Source organism: Triturus cristatus, chromosome 1_1, assembly GCF_964204655.1.
Source record: "Triturus cristatus chromosome 1_1, aTriCri1.1, whole genome shotgun sequence".
Lineage (NCBI taxonomy): Eukaryota > Metazoa > Chordata > Amphibia > Caudata > Salamandridae > Triturus > Triturus cristatus.
The window spans coordinates 110,728,908-110,749,374 of NC_140579.1; the positions used below are offsets into that span (position 1 = coordinate 110,728,908).

Sequence of the window (20,467 nt, forward strand, 5' to 3'; positions counted from 1 at the left end):
CCGTGGTAGGCCGGGCCTTAATGGGGATCTTCTCCCGAGTGGGATTTCCCCGCGAAGTGGTGAGCGACAGAGGCACGAACTTTATTTCCAGATACATGCGGTCCCTGTGGCAGCAGTGCGGGGTCACATACAAGTTCACGACCCCCTATCACCCTCAGGGGAACGGACTGGTTGAGCGGTTCAACAGAACATTAAAGGGAATGATCCAGGGCCTAGAAGAGCCCCTCAGGCGGAGATGGGATGTCCTGCTGCCGTGCCTCCTGTTTGCCTATCGGGAGGTCCCGCAGAAGTCCCTGGGGTTCAGCCCGTTTGAACTATTGTACGGACACCCGGTCCGCGGACCGCTCAGCCTGGTCAGAGAGAGCTGGGAGACGAAGCCCCACGGCGCCCCTCCGGACGTCTACCGATACCTCCTGACCCTCCGAAACCAGACCCGCAAGTTCCGAGCCATGGCCGAAGCCAACCTCGAGGCCAGCCAGGAGGACATGAAGCGGTGGTACGATCGGAACTCCTCCACCATAGAATTCGAGCCAGGTCAGAAGGTATGGGTCATGGCCCCGGATGAACCCGGCGCCCTCCAGGACAAATGGACCGGGCCCTTCAAGGTAGTGGAGAAGAAAAGTCCCGTCACCTACCTGGTCGACCTGGAGTCCCCCCGGAACCCCCTCCGGGTCCTACATGCTAACAGGCTAAAACCCCACTTTGCCCGGACCGAACTGAGCCTGCTACTGGCGACCGACGAGGGGGGCGAGGACGACTCCGAGCCCCTGCCCGACGTCTTGCAGTCCAACGTCCATGATGGAACAATCGAGGGTGTCCAACTCGCCTCTTCCCTGACTCCAGAACAGCGCAACGACTGCCAGCAACTGCTGCAGGACTACGCAGCCCTCTTCTCCCTCACCCCGGGGGTGACCCACTGGTGCGTCCACGACGTCGACACCGGGGAGAGCCCCCCCGTGCGACACAGAGCCTACCGGGTACCCGACCGAGTGCGGGCATGCATCCAGGCCGAAGTAACGAAGATGCTGGCCCTGGGGGTCATCGAACCCTCCGACAGCCCGTGGGCCAGCCCTGTCGTCCTGGTGCCAAAGGCCGCAGCTCCCGGCCGCCCCCCGGAGTTGCGATTCTGCGTGGACTACCGAGCCCTGAATGCAGTGACCAAGACGGACGCCCACCCTATACCCAGGGCCGATGAACTCATCGACCGCTTAGGGGCCGCTCGCTACTTGAGCACGCTGGACCTCACCGCCGGGTACTGGCAGATCCAGCTCACCCCCGGCGCCCAAGAAAGATCCGCCTTTTCAACCCCGGATGGGCATTACCACTTTCGGGTGATGCCCTTCGGAATGAAGAACGCCCCGGCCACTTTTCAAAGACTGGTGAACAAGGTTTTGGCCGAGCTTGAGGCCTTCAGCGCGGCCTACCTAGATGACATTGCCGTGTACAGCAACCACTGGGCAGAGCACCTCCTTCACATTAAAGCCGTCCTGGCCGCCCTCCAGCGGGCCGGGCTCACAATCAAGGCCAGCAAATGCCAGATCGGCCACGGATCCGTGACCTACCTGGGCCATCAAGTGGGGAGCGGGCAGGTGGCCCCTCTCCAACCGAAAATAGATGCCATCCAGGCCTGGGAACCCCCCACTACCCAGACCGCTGTCCGGGCCTTCCTGGGTCTCACCGGATACTACCGGCGGTTTATCCGGGACTATGGGAGCATTGTTGGCCCCCTCACAGAGCTAACGTCCAAAAAGCAGCCCAAAAAGGTGCACTGGACACCCCGCTGCCAAGCAGCCTTCGACACCCTAAAGACCGCAATGTGTACTGCCCCGGTGCTACAGGCCCCTGACTACAATAAGGAGTTCGTGGTGCAGACGGACGCCTCCGAGTATGGGATCGGGGCCGTCCTGTCCCAGGCCGATGAAAAGGGGCTCGACCGACCAGTGGCCTTCATCAGCCGACGGCTACTGCCCCGGGAGCAACGATGGAGCACCATCGAGCGTGAGGCCTTCGCTGTGGTGTGGGCCCTCAAGAAACTCCGGCCCTACCTCTTCGGTACCCACTTCCGGGTCCAGACCGACCACCGGCCCCTGCGGTGGTTAATGCAAATGCGGGGCGAGAACCCCAAGCTGCTGCGATGGTCCATCTCGCTACAAGGGATGGACTTTGACGTTGAACACCGACCCGGCAATGACCATGCCAACGCCGACGGCCTGTCCCGCTTCTTCCGCCTTGACGAGGAGAATCCCCAAGGAGATGGGTGACTCTCCATGCCTTCGGCTGGGGGGGACGCCTGTTGGACCCGGCCTCGTGGCATGGTCCTTACCCCCGTGGATTGTGCCCGTTCCCCGCCCCGGCCTTCACGGGCCACCCTCCTGAACTGCACCGAGGCCCTTCATCCGGGGCTGCACGAGGTCGCATACCCCTCGTGGCTCCGCCATCTTGTTGGCAGATTTCTGATCACATGGACAGTGGGGCAGGTCACCAGCCAGCGCGACCCCGCTCAACCCGGCCTCGACCCCAGCGAAGCCCCGACATCGAGGCACCACAAACTGGCCAGGGGGTGCCGCAGGAACCATTCATCGCCCCCGGCGGAGGACAGTATCGATGGGAACCCCAACTGTCCTCCCCTCTCGAGGTGTGATCGCCCTGCAACTCCCTTGGGCCTGGCGCCTCTCCTGCTGGGCGTCTGGCCACCTCCACCCGGCCTCTCCGCCCCCACCGGGCGCCTGGGTCCGGACATCAAAGGGCTCCAGACCTATATCTGGGGCGACCCCGCCACAGATCGGCAGTTGTATCCCGGAGTCGAGAGCCCTGCTGATTGAATCGCGGCTGACCCTACGGAGAAGAACTCTTGTCGGAACCATCACGAGCCCTGCTGACTGCGTCGCGGCTCCTTCTTGTGAACCCTTTGAAGCCACCTGGAACATCGGAGCCCTGCTGACGCTGTTGCGGCCCAACCTCGCTGAAACCTCCCTCGGAGCCCTGCTGACGACGTCGCGGCTTGAGCTGAGCAGAAACCATCTTGAGAGCCCTGCTGATTGGATCGTGGCTCTCCACGAACTGTACGCCAGAGCCCTGCTGACGCCGTCGCGGCTCGACCCCTCCGAGGTCCGGAGGTCCTCCAGCTTGAGGATAAGAACTGGGCCCCAGGTACCCTCGTACCGCACCCCTGCCGAAGACTGTCCCGCTACCCCTACGCTCCCAAAGAGACACTGAGACTTTTGGTGGATCCCTCGATCCCTTCGTGTAAATATTGACCTCGTAACCTTTTTATTACTGATAAAGAATTGCTTGTCTTGAGACAACCTCCTTGAGTCCTGTGTGGTGGTGTTACTGTGCTAGTACGTGATAGGAGAAGGATCTCTCAGGAGACTTCTCGGCAGCGCTCGGCTACTTCGTACAGTGAGAGGGCCCCCCTTGGTGGTCTCGCCGACTCCTCGGGGTCCGCCTTCCAACATCCCCCATGACCCATTGCGTCTGATCCTGGGGGTGTTCGATGGCATAGATGGGTCCCGGGCAGATAGGCGCCTCCTAGGAACAGCGGTTGCAGTGGCGAAGCGCGATACCAGGCTAAACCTCCGACTGTGAGGCAGTGGAGGCATGGGGTGGACTTGTGTGGAGCCCAGGAAGAGCCCCTCTTCGAGGCCCGAGGCTGTCCTGAACTTTTTGGCAAAATATGGGGCAAATGGTTTAACTTGCTGCCCGCTTGAGAGGTCTGAGTCTGTTGGAGAACTATTTACTGATTGGCAAATGTTATATTTACTTCACCGGTGCTCTTTGAGTCTCAGACAGCGTGCTTTGATTGTAATTCACCCCGATGATAGGTTTGATTTGCTATCGCTGTATTGTTGTATCAAAAATGCAATAAAGTTGATTATCAAAAAAAAAAAACCTCGCCGTGAAGCACCTTTCCCAGAGCGGAACATTTAGATAATGTAATGTTAGGGTCAGAGCTGGCGAATGTGGAACTATGGAAATAGGTTCGAGTCCCAGCCTCACCGCAACACCCTGTGATTCTGGGCAAATGACTTAATTACGCAAGGCCTAAAATAAAAATGAATTTGATCTCTGTAATGCAACAGGTGCTCATATGATTGCACCCTTTGGCCGAGTTTACGCTATATAAAACTACAATAAAAAACATAACCTTCTGTTTGCTCATTGTTTAAGAATCTGTAAAGGCTGGAACTTAATGAGAGAGGATTCTTTATTCAAGTCAAGTCAAGAATTATTAATTTCGGCCAATATGACCATAAAAGCACAGGAAAAAAAAATACACCACAATTCATACATATAAATTTCAAAGGTAAAGTGCATGTGCAATATCAAAGAATTCCATTTAAAAATTATAAAATGTAATAAATACATTAAAATAAACATTAGCAACATTTGGAATTTAAAAAAAGGTGGGGTTGATACCAATATACGGTCACATTATTCAATAATAAAAAAGTCTGTATTCCTTCTTAACATGGCTTTTCTTCCTTTGTTTAGTTTTAACCATCAGTCACAGATCATTAAAGAAGCTTTAGACTACATTTTAAACTGCTTTCACCTTATGTTTACTGTCCAAACTTTGAAGTACATATCGATCAGGGACGAAAATACCAGCTTTAGGTGTTTTTCTTCATTTTCGTACTGGCAAGGGCATTAAAATACTGTTAATGCTGATTAAAAAAACGGCCAGGTGGCAAACATAGCCATATCTTTGGGCCACTTTATTTCATTTCGCCCGCCCCGCCTAAATGTAGTGCTTTTAGTTTTCACCAATTTTTCTGGCTCTATGAGCTTTAAAAGACATAATTTATCAAATATTTCTCTACAAATGAGCCCGAAGAGACTAGCCAAATGCTGTTTCGTGAACGGGCCTGACCCAGGAATGGGGGCCACTTTTTTGGGAGTGCCCGGGCTGAATTTTGATCCCAATCCGACCATGCCGACAAGTCTCGGCAATGACGCTGAACATCCTGTGATTCTGGGCAAATCACTTTATCTACCCGTGTCTAACAAAAATGAATGTGTCCGTATGTAAAGCGCTCTGATACCCCATACCTTCGGGTCAAGTTTGCGCTATATAAAACTCTGTGAAATTAAATAAATAAACATAGGATGTTAAATCAAACATGCGGAGAAACACCTTCATACTGGTAAGCTACTCAAGCAATCTCCTCACCCTAACACTAGCTTTAAGAGAGTATATACCGTAAACATAACCTCCTCTGAATCAGCTGACTGAAGATTGTGCAATGACAAGGGGGCTTAGCCAATAATAGCTTTAAAACAGAAGAACGTGACATGTAAAGTGCTCCGTGCAGATTTCTGATCACATGGACAGTGGGGCAGGTCATGTGACCAGGGGGTGCATTGTGGGAAGGTGAATAATCTTCCTCCCAGTGGGTGTAACACACGGCTCTAAGTGTTTTTTAGGTCTCGCCTGAGACAGCGCTTTAGCGCTGCCTCTGGCGAGACTTATAGTAAGCGAGTTTTGGAAGTGCAAACAGTGCTTTTCAGGCCGCCAACTACAGTGCATGTGCGCCGGGCGCGCGCACCATTTGGCAGCCTGAAAAGCACTGCCTGATCACTTCCTTTGATGTCCTCAGTGAGCCGCGCGGCCACGGAGGACATCAAAGTGCACACCATTTGCACTGTGCCCGCCCCCACTCCCTCCTCGTAAACTTCAGTGCGCGCTTGTTTCACTGCCTCACAATCGTAACGCACATATCCTTAACGAAATACGTTTTGTGAACCCGTCCTTGTTCTACCCCTGTGGGCTGGACCATAAGCAGCTCCGGCGCGAGTGTTTATCTTTCTGACGGGATGTTTATATCTGCAAAAGCCATCATTTTCCCCCCTTGTTAAATGAATATGGGAAATATGAAGTCATGCCTTTAATCTGCAGCCAAACTTCCCAGCCCGTCAGGAAATTAGCAGAGCCTTCTGGGCACAGAACATGTGGCGAGGCGCTCGACGCCGCGTGTTGTCCGTCAGTTGCACGCCGGGCACAGAGCACCCACTTCACCTCGGTCATTAGCCGCGGCCCAAACGTGGGCAGTGCCAAAACTGTCAGATTGGCACAGCCTGGGAAAGTTTAAGCCTGGCCAGAGGTGACAGGTTTGGGCGTGTTCTGTGAATTCTTCGAGTCGCTCAGATTTCCGGAGCACATAACACATTGTGAATTACAAGACACAGCCAGCTGGCCGAGCGGGAGCCAGTCGGGTTCTAAACAGCATAAACTGGCATGTCATATTTACAGCCACTTTTACAGACAATAACCAGGTAAAAAGAATAACGCATTTTAAGATTAGACTGAGCGTGTGCTGGTCATCAAGGAAGAAGTTTGGAAGACACTCGGAGTATGAACTTCAAATGGTCAGTGTGAGACCAAAATGCCTTTTCAGGGTAGCAACAAAGTTTTCATAAGCTATTAAGCTCACACAAGAACAAGGGTACAAGCAAAGAGTGGCCTTCTACAGGATTACTTTCATCGCCCCTTTAGCAGCTCAGCAACCTGGCTTTGAGGTTCAGACTTTCCAGCCACCTTGGAATCCCAAAAGGCAGAAAGGCCAACTAGATGTATATATTTCTGCTATTTTGCTTGACCTTTAAATCTCTGTAAGAAAGAGGAGCGGCAAAGTCCTTCATGGAAAGCTCATTCGATTGCTCATTCTTTGCTTACTAGTAAACTGAGGCATTCAAATAAATGGGGTGTGCCTGTGCACACACACAGTAATGAACTACTTCATGAACAACACAGGGTGTATTGTGAATGAGTGTCAAAAATACCCCCCCCCCCCAAACCTGTATGGCCCAGACCCTAGTATCAAACGCATACCTTACAAACTGAGCATATCAGGTTCATGCCACCACCACTTCACAAGTCATGGGTTAAGGGGACCTTGAAATAAACTCACTCTGGAATTAGCTTCTGCATATACTTGACAATCCATCACATTTAAGGATAGCCTAATAACCCTACCCAGTCCATAAAAGGTGAGGTAACAAAGCAGCAGCCTTGTGTATACAGGGTCCTCTGCACCTAGATGGTGATACACTGCTCCAGCGTTCTTAACATATATTATCTATTGGAGCAATGAGTATGTGGTGAAGGTTCAGCCGCACTTTCTAATGAAAATGCATTTTTGGGATTGTAGATAACATGCGTTTATTAGTAAACGTGCTGTAAATAACGAGCTATTAGGCCTCATTTATATTTGCGGGCATGGCATACATATGTATGGTTTGCAGAAACTAAGCCAGAAAGAGTCAGAGGTTTGTGTGTATGGAAGCTGATGGTAAATGGAAGAGATCACTACCAACTGTGGCATAACAAGACCCACAAAGTCCAAGTACACCAGGGGAGTATTTTTAAAATTCAGTTGAAGCTATCTGAGTCATATCGCCACAGAACCTGAAAGAAAACCTAGAACCTCAATGGTTATTTTTCGAGGCTGCCCCAACATTTCCCCTCGTATGTGGATATCACCTTGTTCCTATGAGCATCGTCTTGCTGCAACAGCTTATTATACACACAATCACAGCTACTGAAATAGGACTAGGGCAAAAACATGAACAAATGACAGACACAGAAACAGTAGAATGTAAAGTAATGTTGGTTCTGTCAGGGACAGAATTACTTTAACACTTATTAAATAATAGACAGTGCAGAGAGAATTAATTGCTTCAAAACTTAATAGGAAAGAGAGAAAAAAATGAAATTCTGCCCAACAAAGTGGTGGGAGACAATGCAAGTCAGATGCAGAACGGTACAAGCTTAATGGCCGGTCCGTTGCGAACGCAGGAAAAATCTTCTGTAACAGTGCCCGACAATTCTGGCACCCGACCGCCAGGATCACCAAAAGTATACGGCTATCAAACTTGGACCGGTCTGCATCTGATTTGCTTACAGTCGCCCACCACATTGTTGGGCGGAATCTCAATTTATGCTTGTTGTGTTGGCCTTGCGCGGGTCCTTCCTAGTCATATTGAAGGTCTCGATTTACTTCTGACTTCGGGAGAAAATTATATATTGGATGCTCAGAACTTTGTCTTTAAGCTGTACTGTCTGCATGTGCGCTACGAATGAAACATGTGTTGGCAAGGGTGGCCCCAGATGCTCCTCACGCCTCCTTCCCGGGTGCTGAGTCAAGACTCCTATCTCCTTTCAAGGCTCGAGGACAAAAGGGAGGGACAGCGTGTGCAGCAGCAGCAGGGAAAGCTTCCCTCCCCCAGAGATTCCCGAGGGAAGCCTCAAGGCCTCCCAGACCCCAGCCCTCAGGACAAAGAACTCTCACTTGTCAAAAGGGCCTGTATGGGGTGCGGTGACATCAAACGGACAATACCAAGCGTGCGCGTTCATTCGCAGCACACGATCTCACCTCGCTCCAAGCCTTCACTAATGCGTTCCTATTTATGTAGCGCTTTCCACAGCTGAGGCGAGGCATAAGGCGCTTGCTTTAAAATAAAGTGCCATATTCACTAGAGATGGCAGCTGCCTCTCACGCCAGAGCATGTACCTTCTGTAAGTGCCTCTGACTGGAAAAAAAGTGCTCCACAGGAATACATGGTAGGGCACGGAACCCACCCTTTCCCTGAATACAAAATTGGGCTACGAAGCATATAATGCCGTTGGAGTCTCCATTATGCGAAATAAACACTTTTGTAGAAAGTCTACCCCGGAGTAAACAACGCCAAGTTCTGAAGGAAGACAACTTCTCACGGAAAAAATGTTTGAGAGTTTATTTTTTTGCAGTTTTCTTATATAGCGTGAACTCGACCCGAAGGTATCAGGGCGCTTTACATGAGCATCAGTTGTAGGACACATTCGTTTTTTTGGTACGGGGAGATTAATTGATTTACCCAGAATCACAGGATGTTTGCGCCGACACCAATCTCAAACCCAGTTCGCCAACTTCAAAGTCGCCCGCTCTAGCCATTAAGTCACATCCTCACGATTGGCAGGTCCAAAATGTTTAGCAAAAGACTTTAGCACTGACAGGTTTCACCTACCTCAACCGCTTACCCCTTCAACACAACTTCTCACACCCCTAGAGGTTACAACAGAAACCTAGAACTACAACAAGCATTTGCAATGCAATAGGTCTCGCATTTATACGAGTTTGAGCTATTGGCATTGTAAATGACAGTGCCTTTTATTTATGTTTTAAAAAACCAAACTTAAATAAAAAGCATTGTCATTTACAATGCCAATAGCTCAAACTCGTATAAATGCGAGATCTATTGCATTGCAAATGCTTGTTTGTCTAGCATGGGCAAGGAACGTGAGGGGTCTAGAAACATAACACATCAATTGTTCTTTTTGCATTCAGATTCGTAAGGCACTCTGCCGGCAGGATTTGGAGTCACCCCACGAACCCTAACACCGGAGGCACACCTCAAGAGGGTCTGTCACAGACATCTGATTGAGACAGTCCCTGCAAGGCTTAAACCATGCAGTTTTTAGAGAAGACGTGATTCCCTTTCACATTGGGCAAAAAGAGAATTTTTTTAGCATAAAACTTGCCAACTGACAAAGAAAACATTTAGGAGCAAATTCCATCCCCTCATATGAGGGCACAGAAAGAAAGATTACATTGATGTGCAGGGGTGGCGCTTATATGCTGGTCCGTTCTCACTTCCGGATCGGTTAATGCAGAGCCCCACTGCGCCACCTACTGGTGCCTGGGAACAATGCAAGTGAGAATCTTCGGGCTCCAGCCTGGCCCCTGCGGATATTCAAAAGCTATTGTTAGAATTATCCATTAGAATCAGTTGCTTGTTTTCCCTCCAGTGGCAGGAGAGCCTCTGAGTGAATCCTTCATGGGAGAATCACAGGGCAGGGATTCTAGGAGGCTTTTAGGATGGAGGAACGGATGCCTCTGAATGAATAGGGTTTGCTTCACTATGTGAGCGCCTCAACTAATCAGGGCACCACATCATATGCATTTGTGATGTCTTTAGGATATGTTTGGACCACCAGGTCAGGTGACTTCACAAGGTTCAGAGAGTGTGGGTTGGGTTTCATGGCCCATCAAGCGTGGAGCTGAAAACACTGTCGTTAGGTCCATTGGCCTCTTCCAGGGGCGACATGAGCTGGTGTGCAGTATAACTCCACAACTTGAAGTACATGGTGCCCTCTCCCTGCATCACATGCAGGAAGAGCCGCGCTGTTTGATGGGGGTCTCTCTCCACACTGTGTATCTTTTTGTGAAGCACCCGCGTAAAAGAAACTCACTGCCAGTACTCTCTGTTTTGCAGGGATGTGGGCTAACGAGCTGAATGACTGACTTTATGGCTACAAGGCTTAGAGTTAGTCAGACACTGATCTGGCCTGGGGGGGACACATGTCCTCTCCTTACCTTTTACGACAGGCCATCTCCCTTCAGCTGTACTGTCGGTGATTTTAAGGTGATGCTTTTAGGGATGTTGGTTGGACAGGCCTTCCAATGAAGGAAACTCCACTTGGAGTGGGCTGGTCAAAGCTCTTTTTTGCAGTTTTATATAGCACAAACCCGGATTGAAGGTTTTGGAGTGCTTCACATGAGCACCAGTTACACTACAAAAGGACACATTCATTTTTAGGCACGAGAAAATGAAGTGATTTGCCCAGAACCACAGGATGTTGAGCCGACCCTCAGACTCAAACGCATTCCCCAGTTCCGTAGTTGGCAACTCTTGCTGTTATGCCACATCCTCTTCCTTTGCAGGGCTTCACAACACGGAGCCTGTTGGGATGACTGGACTGAGTGACGTAGTCCATTCCCATCATATGATGGCCTTGACGGACCTTCAGTACAATCTCCAGCCGCATCCGGGTCATAGTTCTGTCTATTTGCAGCTGTGCCCTGCTATAGCTCCTGGAAGCGATGGATTCCCCTCCAGATTTCACCCCGCTTGAAACTATTCTCATGACCAGTAAAGTGTAAAAAATACTCCAGGGTCTCTGATTATTAAGCCACAAGATACTTCCCAACAGCTCGGAGGTAAGCGGGAGGCTGTATGAGAGGGAGTGGAGAGAGGACCCTATGAGTCTGGGTGACACACGCTGGTCCAATATAAATACTTTCACAGACTTGGGTAGGCAGCACCACCAACGTCTTAGTCCTGCGAGGACATGGAGGATGGCTGACTACGTACTAATTGGGGATACCCAGTCACACCAAATTCTGGGCGGAGTTATCTGGGATTGTCTCGGATGCATTGGCATAGAGACTTGCTGTTCGCTCAGAACTGGCTGCATAAAATAGATGACCCGGAAAGAAAGAAATACTGATGGGCAGCTTTACCATTTAATCTGAAATAAAGATTTAAGATTTAAGTCTGTCCGCAGTGTTCTGGATGGTCTGTAGTTTGCATAGCAGGGATTTGTTGATTCCAGCGTAGAGGGTGTTTCCATTGTCCAGTCCGCTTGTTTCATTTTAAGCTGAAATCAGCTGCAGTATGCCATAGAAACACCTTTGCACCATAGTGCAACGGGGTCCCCGTGAGTTTAGCATAGGTTTTGTACTGGAAGGGTACCCTTCCAATACAAAATTCTGGCTAACTTTAACCCTTTTCCCTCTTTGTATGTGTGCTGTAACATGCAGCACACTTACAAACTCGGAAAAGGAAGGAGAAATAAAAGCATGTCTGCTTCCATGCACATACTTGAAAAGGGCACAGTTTCATGCTATACCCTGTCTACTTTGTTTAGTAAATTGGGTTCAGCGTCAGAAACCTTGGATGGTTGCATGGGAACGCCCATGCGCCACCCATTGAACGCCCCCTTGGTGCTAAGTGAAGCAAAGCAGCACTTTGCACTGCTTTGCCTTAAAACACCTTGGGGCATATTTACAAGCAAAGTGTTGGAGCATGGCGGTAAGCCAAGAAGGCTAACACCGCGCTCCATCACCTTTGAAATGCAGGGATGTGCTGTATTTACAAAAATGCGATGCAACCCTGTGTTTCCCCTAGCGCTGGCACTAAAGAAGCAGCCTACCGCCAGCGCAGGCACATTTGCGCCATGTTGCAAAGTTGCCTGCGCTGCAGGGGGGATTGTTTATGTGCAGGAAGCGACACCTTACTGCACATAAACAATCTTTACAGACAATTTTCTGTTTCTGCAGCACACGTGGAAAGACCAAAATATGAGGAGAAATAAAACATTTCTCCTTGTATCTGCAGAGTTGCTAAGGTCCAGGGGTCCCAGTTCCAGAGAGAATTGCCCAGTATATATAGCTTATTTCTTAAGGAGATTGACTCAAGACACTGGACCTCTATGGCCTCAGGAAAAGTACATGCGTGAAGTTATGAGTCAAAAACTCCTCCTTGATTAGTTTAAAATAAGAATAGTCAGAGTACTTTGATAAGTACAGGTTTTTTGTTTTATTTGTTCAAACATGAGAAGTTCTTTTTCAAGTGTTCCAACATTCAGGTTATATCCTTTATTGTTTTTTAATTGTATTGTTTCTTTCTTCACATTAGAGCAAAGTGAACAGCCGACACGTGTTTCACCCAGTGGCTAAAATTGGGCCAGGGCTTTTTCAAGGTTTAGTCTGTTCAAAAAAGTCGTAGTCCCGGGGTAATCCCAACACGGTTCTTTCCACTTGTATCGCCTGTTTAAGACCAGGTAGTCACTGGCGGTAATTTTGGCACTGCCACATCCTTGTAAATATGGGGCAGCATCAAAAAGCAATGACTGTTTAGGAGGAACGCCCACTGCAACACCCATTGCCCGCCCCTTTCACACTAACGGGCCAATTCTGGTCTCGTTTGGAAAGCACACTGACCAAATCAGTTCCGGAATGCTTTCCGTACAACTCGGATTGGGGGAGTCTGACCGAGCGAGTATGATGCATCTGCATGCATCTGAATATGATTTGGTCGAACTCCCATTGACTTCAATTGGAGCCTGTGTTCCTAACAACAACACAGGCTCCCATTGAAGAAATGGGTGAATGGGGAAAATCGTGCACCCTGTGGCGGGCACCCCATGGTGCCTGCCACATTGTGCATGGCTTGTAAGGGGGGCCCCTTGGGTGAATGGGGAAAATCGTGCACCCTGAAGCGGGCACCCCATGGTGCCTGCCACATTGTGCATGGGTTGTAAGGGGGGCCCCTTGGGTAACCCCACGGGCCCAATTCGGAATGCCCCGGGTGAAGGAGACCTGTTATGTGCCCCCAAAGACCGATTCCTGCAGCCTTTTTATTCTGGACAAACCGAATCGAAAAGGCTGTCCGAATCGGTCATCATACTGACTCGTTCGTTATCCAAGTCCATAGATCTGTACGAAGCAGCTCCGGAACAGTTCGATCTCTCTGAATGCCTTTAGGAACTGATTCGGCCAGCCATAATGGTTTCCAGGCATCTTACTTGGTCCTTCGGAACTGGAAACAAGTCAGTCGGAAACAAGGGCTCCGGATCAGTTTTGGCAAACCTGAATCCAATTCAGAGCCCTTCCGACTGACATCGGAATCAACCCCTGTGTGTAGCGTGAACAGCGGCATTATTTACAAGGCAGCATTAAGCCACGTAAAGTGGCTTAATGCCACATTGTAAATAAGGTGAAACCACTATCGTCACAGGAACTTCATTAAAATTGACATTCCTGTGGTGATAGGGGCATGTAAATATGCCCTTTTATTTCCAGCGCTAAACAAGTTTAATGCTGATAAGTAAATCGGAAAAAAAAGGTTTTGTGCTGATTTGTGTCAAACATGGTGTAAAATCTTGGTAAATCTGCCTCTAAGAGTTTTGTTAATCTGGGTACGATTATTTCTAAAAGAGGCATTACTCTGATGTGGTGGACCAGAGGTGCCAACACAGTACGATACTGAAAGCATGAAGAAAATTATTTACGTACAAAATGGGCCTATAATTATCGTCAGCAGGCCCTGTCTCCTTTCTCAGCTCCCTGTGCCCTTGTATCACTTGTCACCCCTGAAGCTCTGCCCCCGGCACTCACATCTCTTTGGAACTCACATCCGCTCAGTCGCTCACTTACTTCCCCAGATCATTACTGACCTCCCTCCCCAGTAACTCACCCGGGGGCTGGTCCTTTTGCTCCATCTGGCTTCTCAGACTGTCATTCAGCGTCTTCTTCGCTTCTTCAAAGGTTTCTCTGCTCTCTTCCCAGAACTGTGGCTCCTTGTTTGTGATGTTCTCCATCCAGGGGGCCCGGGGCCCCGCCCTGCCACTCTTGCTGCTGTAACCGATGATGGGGACCTCATCCACGTACCCAACTACGGAATATTGGGGGACTCCAGGGAGGGGCTCCGAAAGGAAGGAGAATGTATAGCGCAGAGAGTGTGAGCCTGTGGGGGGGGGGGGAGAATTAGAGAGTGGTTATCGTCTGTTGCTGCTGTCTCCACGCCATCATGTGTTCCATGAATCCCCAACACACATCTCCTGATTTGTTACATTGAGGGGCATATTTACATAAAAGTGACCTTCTTGGTTTAACGCCACGGTCCACCACTTCTGAAACACAGGTCTGCACCATTTTTACAATACGGTGCGGCCCTGTGTTTCTTCTTGCGCTGGCGTTTATTTCAGCTGCCTAGCGCCAACGCCACCACGGTACAAGGGTTCCTGGGTTAGGGGGAATGATTGTTCATGTGCAGGAAGGTGACATAAACAATCTTAAATGGCGATTTGTAACTTCTATGTGTGCTGTTTTGTGCAGCACACCTAGAAGTTGCAACTCATCATTTTTAAAATTATTGTTTATGTGCAGGAAAGGACACCTTCCTGCTCATAAACAATCATGCATGGCATTTTGCTGTTTTTATACACATTGCAGCACACATGGAAACAGAAAAAACGATGAGAAAAAAGGCATTTCTCCTCGTCTCATCATGTTAAGATCAGATTTTTTTTTTGTCTTAATTTTGACACTGCCTCTTATTTGCACCACCCTTGTAAATAGGGGGCCGTGGCAAAATCAATGGGTGTTGCAGTGGAACACCCACCACAACAACCATTGTCCACACCTTTCACGCTAAGTGTAGCGTGAAAAGGGACTTGATTTTCAAGGCAGTGTTAAGTGGCTTAACGTGCCTTCTAAATAAGGCAAAGCCTGTATCGCCACAGGAACATCGCAAAAAGTAACGTTCCTGTGGCGATAGGGGTTTGTAAATATGCCCCAGATTGTCAGACACCCTTGTCCCTTCTTTCTGCACTGATCCTGCACACAGCTTTCTAAGCACGTGAGACACTAATCCACTACACACACCTCTCTCTAAGTGTTTTAATCCACTCTCTTGCACACACCAATGTTCCATTGACTGCCCTTTTTGTTCCTTCCAGTTCTTCCTTCCAGAGTTCAGTGCGAGGAGGGCCGCAGAGTCGTAGCAGTGGGTGGTTGGAGACCAGGGTCGCTGGCTCTGGTCGTAGTCGGGTCGCAGACGGGCGCAGAAGGGCTTGCCTTAGGCATGCCAGCTGCGCCGCTGCCACTAAATGAGGAAGGGAGGAGGGAAGCGCAGCTGGGAGGCGGGAGCAGGAACCGTCAGGTGGGAGGGGACACGTGGGTAGCAGTGGCGGGAAAAGGGCGTCAAGAAACGGGCATGGAGGACACAAACAGGTGCACAGGTACAATAAAGAATAAAACAGGCAAAAATAAACAGGGGCACAAATAACAAAAAAGAGACAGACAACAGACAGAAATCGAGCACAAACACAAGACAGACAACACAGTCACAAACACAAGACAGACAACAGCGGACCAGCAGAAGAGCAAGGCTCTCCCACTGGACCACCAAGGATGAGATGCAGGCAGGAGCCTGCGGGTAGAGGAGAGCCTTCAACTCCTACCAGCTCAGAGGTGAACGGGGTCAGCAGCAGCGGCACAACAGCGGAGCTGCTGGGGAGGAGAGCAGAGTGCCTGACCAGGAGGTCAGAGGTTTTGCTCGAATGTCCGAGCAGCGGCCGCCATTAAATAGGGAAGGGAGAGGGAAGCGCAGCTGGGAGCGTGAACTGGCAGGGGGAGGGGCCACGTGGGCAGCAGCGGCAGGAAAAGGGCGGCAAGAAATGGGCGTAGAGGGCACACTCAGGTGCACAGGTATAATGAAGAATAAAACAGGCAAAAATAAACAGGGGCAAAAATAACAACAAAGAGACAGACAACAGACAGAAATCGGGCACAAACATAAGACATACAAAATGGGCACAAACACAAGACAGACAACAGCGGACCTGCAGAAGAGCAAGGGTCTCCCACTGGACCACTGGACAGGGTGCTAAAAGTTATGCCCCCTTCAAAGGAGGAGCTAACAGGAAAAATGCTTTAATCCTCCATGCTTTTCTGACTTTGCATGGGCGCTGCACTGTGCAGCATGCATACAAAGTGGGAAAAGCTTTGCGTTGTACCTAGGCATAGTAGTTTGTACTGGAAGGGCACCCTTCCTGTACAAAACCTATGCTCGATTCATGCACACACCCTAGCGTATGGTGCTAAAACCAGCTAAAATCAGCGCCGGCGCAAGTGAAAGGGGAGGAAATCTCTGAAGATATGGCACTCTAATGCTCCCTCCCTGTCACGAAATGTAGTGCTGTCTTGCTGGGGGCTGCACTGCGTTGCGCGGAGTTCTTGCAAATCTCCCCCATAAACTTTCAGGATTGTGCTTTCGCGCAGATACAAAATGCCTTACCCTTGTGTTCAAACAACTGCCAAGCTGTTCCAGAGAGGAGACAAACCTTGTTGTTTCACATACGCACACCACATCTGAAACTCCAGAAATAGGCGTATTATTTATGCACTCAATAAATCAATCAATCAAGGCATTTATATAGCGCACTACTCACCCAGAGGGTCTCAAGGCGCTAGGGAAGGGGGGTCTGCTACTGCTCGAACAGCCAGGTCTTGAGTTGTTTCCTGAAGGCGAGGTGGTCCTGGTTAAAACACCTTGGGGCATATTTACAAGCAAAGTGTTGGAGCATGGCGGTAAGCCAAGAAGGCTAACACCGCGCTCCATCACCTTTGAAATGCAGAGATGTGCTGTATTTACAAAAATGCGATGCAACCCTGCGTTTCCCCTAGCGCTGGCACTAAAGAAGCAGCCTACCGCCAGCGCAGGCACATTTGCGCCATGTTGCAAAGTTGCCTGCGCTGCAGGGAGGATTGTTTATGTGCAGGAAGCGACACCTTACTGCACATAAACAATCTTTACAGACAATTTTCTGTTTCTGCAGCACACGTGGAAAGACCAAAATATGAGGAGAAATAAAACATTTCTCCTTGTATCTGCAGAGTTGCTAAGGTCCAGGGGTCCCAGTTCCAGAGAGAATTGCCCAGTATATATAGCTTGATTCTTAAGGAGATTGACTTGAGACACTGGACCTCTATGGCCTCAGGAAAAGTACATGCGTGAAGTTATGAGTCAAAAACTCCTCCTTGATTAGTTTAAAATAAGAATAGTCAGAGTACTTTGATAAGTACAGGTTTTTTGTTTTATTTGTTCAAACAGGAGAAGTTCTTGTTCAAGTGTTCCAACATTCAGGTTATATCCTTTATTGTTTTTTAATTGTATTGTTTCTTTCTTCACATTAGAGCAAAGTGAACAGCCGACACGTGTTTCACCCAGTGGCTAAAATTGGGCCAGGGCTTTTTCAAGGTTTAGTCTGTTCAAAAAAGTCGTAGTCCCGGGGTAATCCCAACACGGTTCTTTCCACTTGTATCGCCTGTTTAAGACCAGGTAGTCACTGGCGGTAATTTTGGCACTGCCACATCCTTGTAAATATGGGGCAGCGTCAAAAAGCAATGACTGTTTAGAAGGAACGCACACTGCAACACCCATTGCCCGCCCCTTTCACACTAACGGGCCAATTCTGGTCTCGTTTGGAAAGCACACTGACCAAATCAGTTCCGGAATGCTTTCCGTACAACTCGGATTGGGGGAGTCTGACCGAGCGAGTATGATGCATCTGCATCCATCTGAATATGATTTGGTCGAACTCCCATTGACTTCAATTGGAGCCTGTGTTCCTAACAACAACACAGGCTCCCATTGAAGAAATGGGTGAATGGGGAAAATCGTGCACCCTGTGGCGGGCACCCCATGGTGCCTGCCACATTGTGCATGGCTTGTAAGGGGGGCCCCTTGGGTGAATGGGGAAAATCGTGCACCCTGAAGCGGGCACCCCATGGTGCCTGCCACATTGTGCATGGGTTGTAAGGGGGGCCCCTTGGGTAACCCCACGGGCCCAATTCGGAATGCCCCGGGTGAAGGAGACCTGTTATGTGCCCCCAAAGACCGATTCCTGCAGCCTTTTTATTCTGGACAAACCGAATCGAAAATTTATATAGCGCACTACTCACCCAGAGGGTCTCAAGGCGCTAGGGGAGGGGGGTCTGCTACTGCTCGAACAGCCAGGTCTTGAGTTGTTTCCTGAAGGCGAAGTGGTCCTGGGTCAGGCGGAGGTGGGTCGGGAGGGAGTTCCAAGTCTTGGCGGCGAGGTAGGAGAAGGACCGTCCCCCTGTGGTGGCTCTTCGGATGCGGGGGACGGTGGCGAGGGCGTGGCCGGTCGATCGAAGCTGGCGTTTGGGAGCGTAGAAGTTGAGGCGGCTGTTGAGGTATCCTGGGCCTTGGTTGTGTAGGGCTTTGTGTGCGTGGGTGAGGAGACGGAAGGTGATTCTCTTGTTGACCGGGAGCCAGTGCAGGTCTCTCAGGTGTCCGGAGATGTGGCTGTGACGGGGGATGTCCAGGATGAGTCGTGCTGAGGCGTTCTGGATCCGCTGGAGTCTCTTCTGGAGTTTGGCGGTGGTTCCGGCATAAAGGGAGTTGCCGTAGTCCAAACGGCTGGTGACGAGGGCCTGGGTGACCATCTTCCTGGTATCGGTGGGGATCCACCGGAAGATCTTACGTAGCATGCGCAGGATGTTGAAGCACGACGAGGAGACGGCGTTTACTTGTCTGGTCATGGAGAGGGAGGAGTCCAGGATGAAGCCCAGGTTGTGTGCGTGGTCTGTTGGTTGGGGTGCGCTGCCTAGGGCGGGGGGCCACCAGGAGTCGTCCCAGGCGGAGGGTGAGGATCCCAGGATGAGGACTTCCGTCTTGTCCGAGTTCAGTTTCAGGCGACTGTTCTTCATCCATTCGGCTACCTCTTTCATCCCTTCGTGAAGGTTGGCTCTGGCGGTGGCAGGGTCGTTGGTGAGGGAGAGGATCAGCTGGGTATCGTCGGCGTAGGAGATGATGTTGAGGTTGTGCTGGCGTGCGATGTCTGCGAGGGGGCTCATGTAGACGTTGAAGAGGGTTGGACTGAGCGAGGACCCTTGAGGAACGCCGCAGATGACTTCGGTGGCTTCAGATCTGAACGGGGGGAGGCGGACTCTCTGTGTCCTTCCAGCGAGGAAGGAGATGATCCATTCCAGTGCCTTCTCCTGGATTCCGACGTTGCTGAGTCGCTGCACTAGTGTACGGTGGCAGACAGTGTCGAAGGCCGCGGAGAGGTCTAGGAGAATGAGGGCCGCTGTTTCTCCGTTGTCAAGCAGTGCTCGGATGTCATCGGTGGCTGCGATCAGGGCGGTCTCGGTGCTGTGGTTGGCTCGGAAGCCAGACTGCGAGAGGTCGAGGGATCCGTTTGTCTCGAGGAAGGCGGCCAGCTGCTTGTTGACGGTCTTCTCGATGACTTTTGCAGGGAACGGGAGCAGCGAGATGGGGCGGTAGTTCTTGAGGTCGGTGGGGTCGGCTGATGGCTTCTTTAGTAGAGCGCTGAGTTCGGAATGCTTCCAGCTCTCCGGGAAGGTCGCGGTGTCGAAGGAGGTGTTGATGATGTCCCGCAGGTGGGGTGCGATGACAGCGTCGGCCTTGTTGAAGACGTGGTGAGGGCAGGAGTCTGTCGGAGATCCGGAGTGGACGGAGTTCATCGTGCGGACGGTGTCTTCGGTGCTGATCGGGGTCCAGGCGCGGAGGGTGGTGGTGGGGGGCGGTGGTTCGGTCGTGGCGTGCGTCGGATGAGTGCTGAAGCTGTTGTGTATGTCCGCGATCTTGTTGTGGAAGTAGGAGGCGAGGGAGTTGCAGAGGTCTTGCGAAGGTGTGATGTCGTTGTTTCCGGCGTTGGGGTTGGAGAGCTCTTTGACGATGTTGAAGAGTTCCTTGCTGTTGTGTGCGTTTTTGTCCAGTCGTTCCTTGAATGCAGTTTTCTTGGTTGCGTGGATGAGTTGGTGGTGTTTTCGGGTGGCGAGCTTGAGGGCAGTCATGTTGTCCGGTGTTGGGTCTCTGCGCCAGGTTCTCTCGAGGGCCCGGCAGTCCTTCTTGGAGCTCTTGAGTTCGTCGGTGAACCATGGGGCTTTCTTGCTGCCGGGTTTGCTAGGCGGGGTCCTCAGGGGGGCGAGGTTGTCTGCGCAGTCGCTGATCCATTTCGTGAGGTTGGTGGCCGCTTGGCTGGTGTTCGTTGCGCTGGTGGGTGGGTTCTTGCTCAGGGAAGTCGCGAGCTGGTCGGCTGTGATCTTGTTCCAGCTTCTGCGTGCAACCTGTTGCTGTTGGTAGTGGATCG

General features: G+C 50.6%; 1 protein-coding gene across 1 annotated transcript in view; it reads right to left on the reverse strand.

Moving 5' to 3' along the window:
- Window positions 1-20,467, reverse strand: part of LOC146869685 (class I histocompatibility antigen, Gogo-B*0102 alpha chain-like) — a 143,610-nt gene that overhangs the window by 80,218 nt on the left and 42,925 nt on the right. Inside the window, exon 2 of the mRNA XM_085610559.1 lies at window positions 14,020-14,289. Coding sequence (XP_085466685.1) covers window positions 14,020-14,289 — 270 coding nt within the window. The remainder of the gene's footprint in view (window positions 1-14,019; window positions 14,290-20,467) is intronic.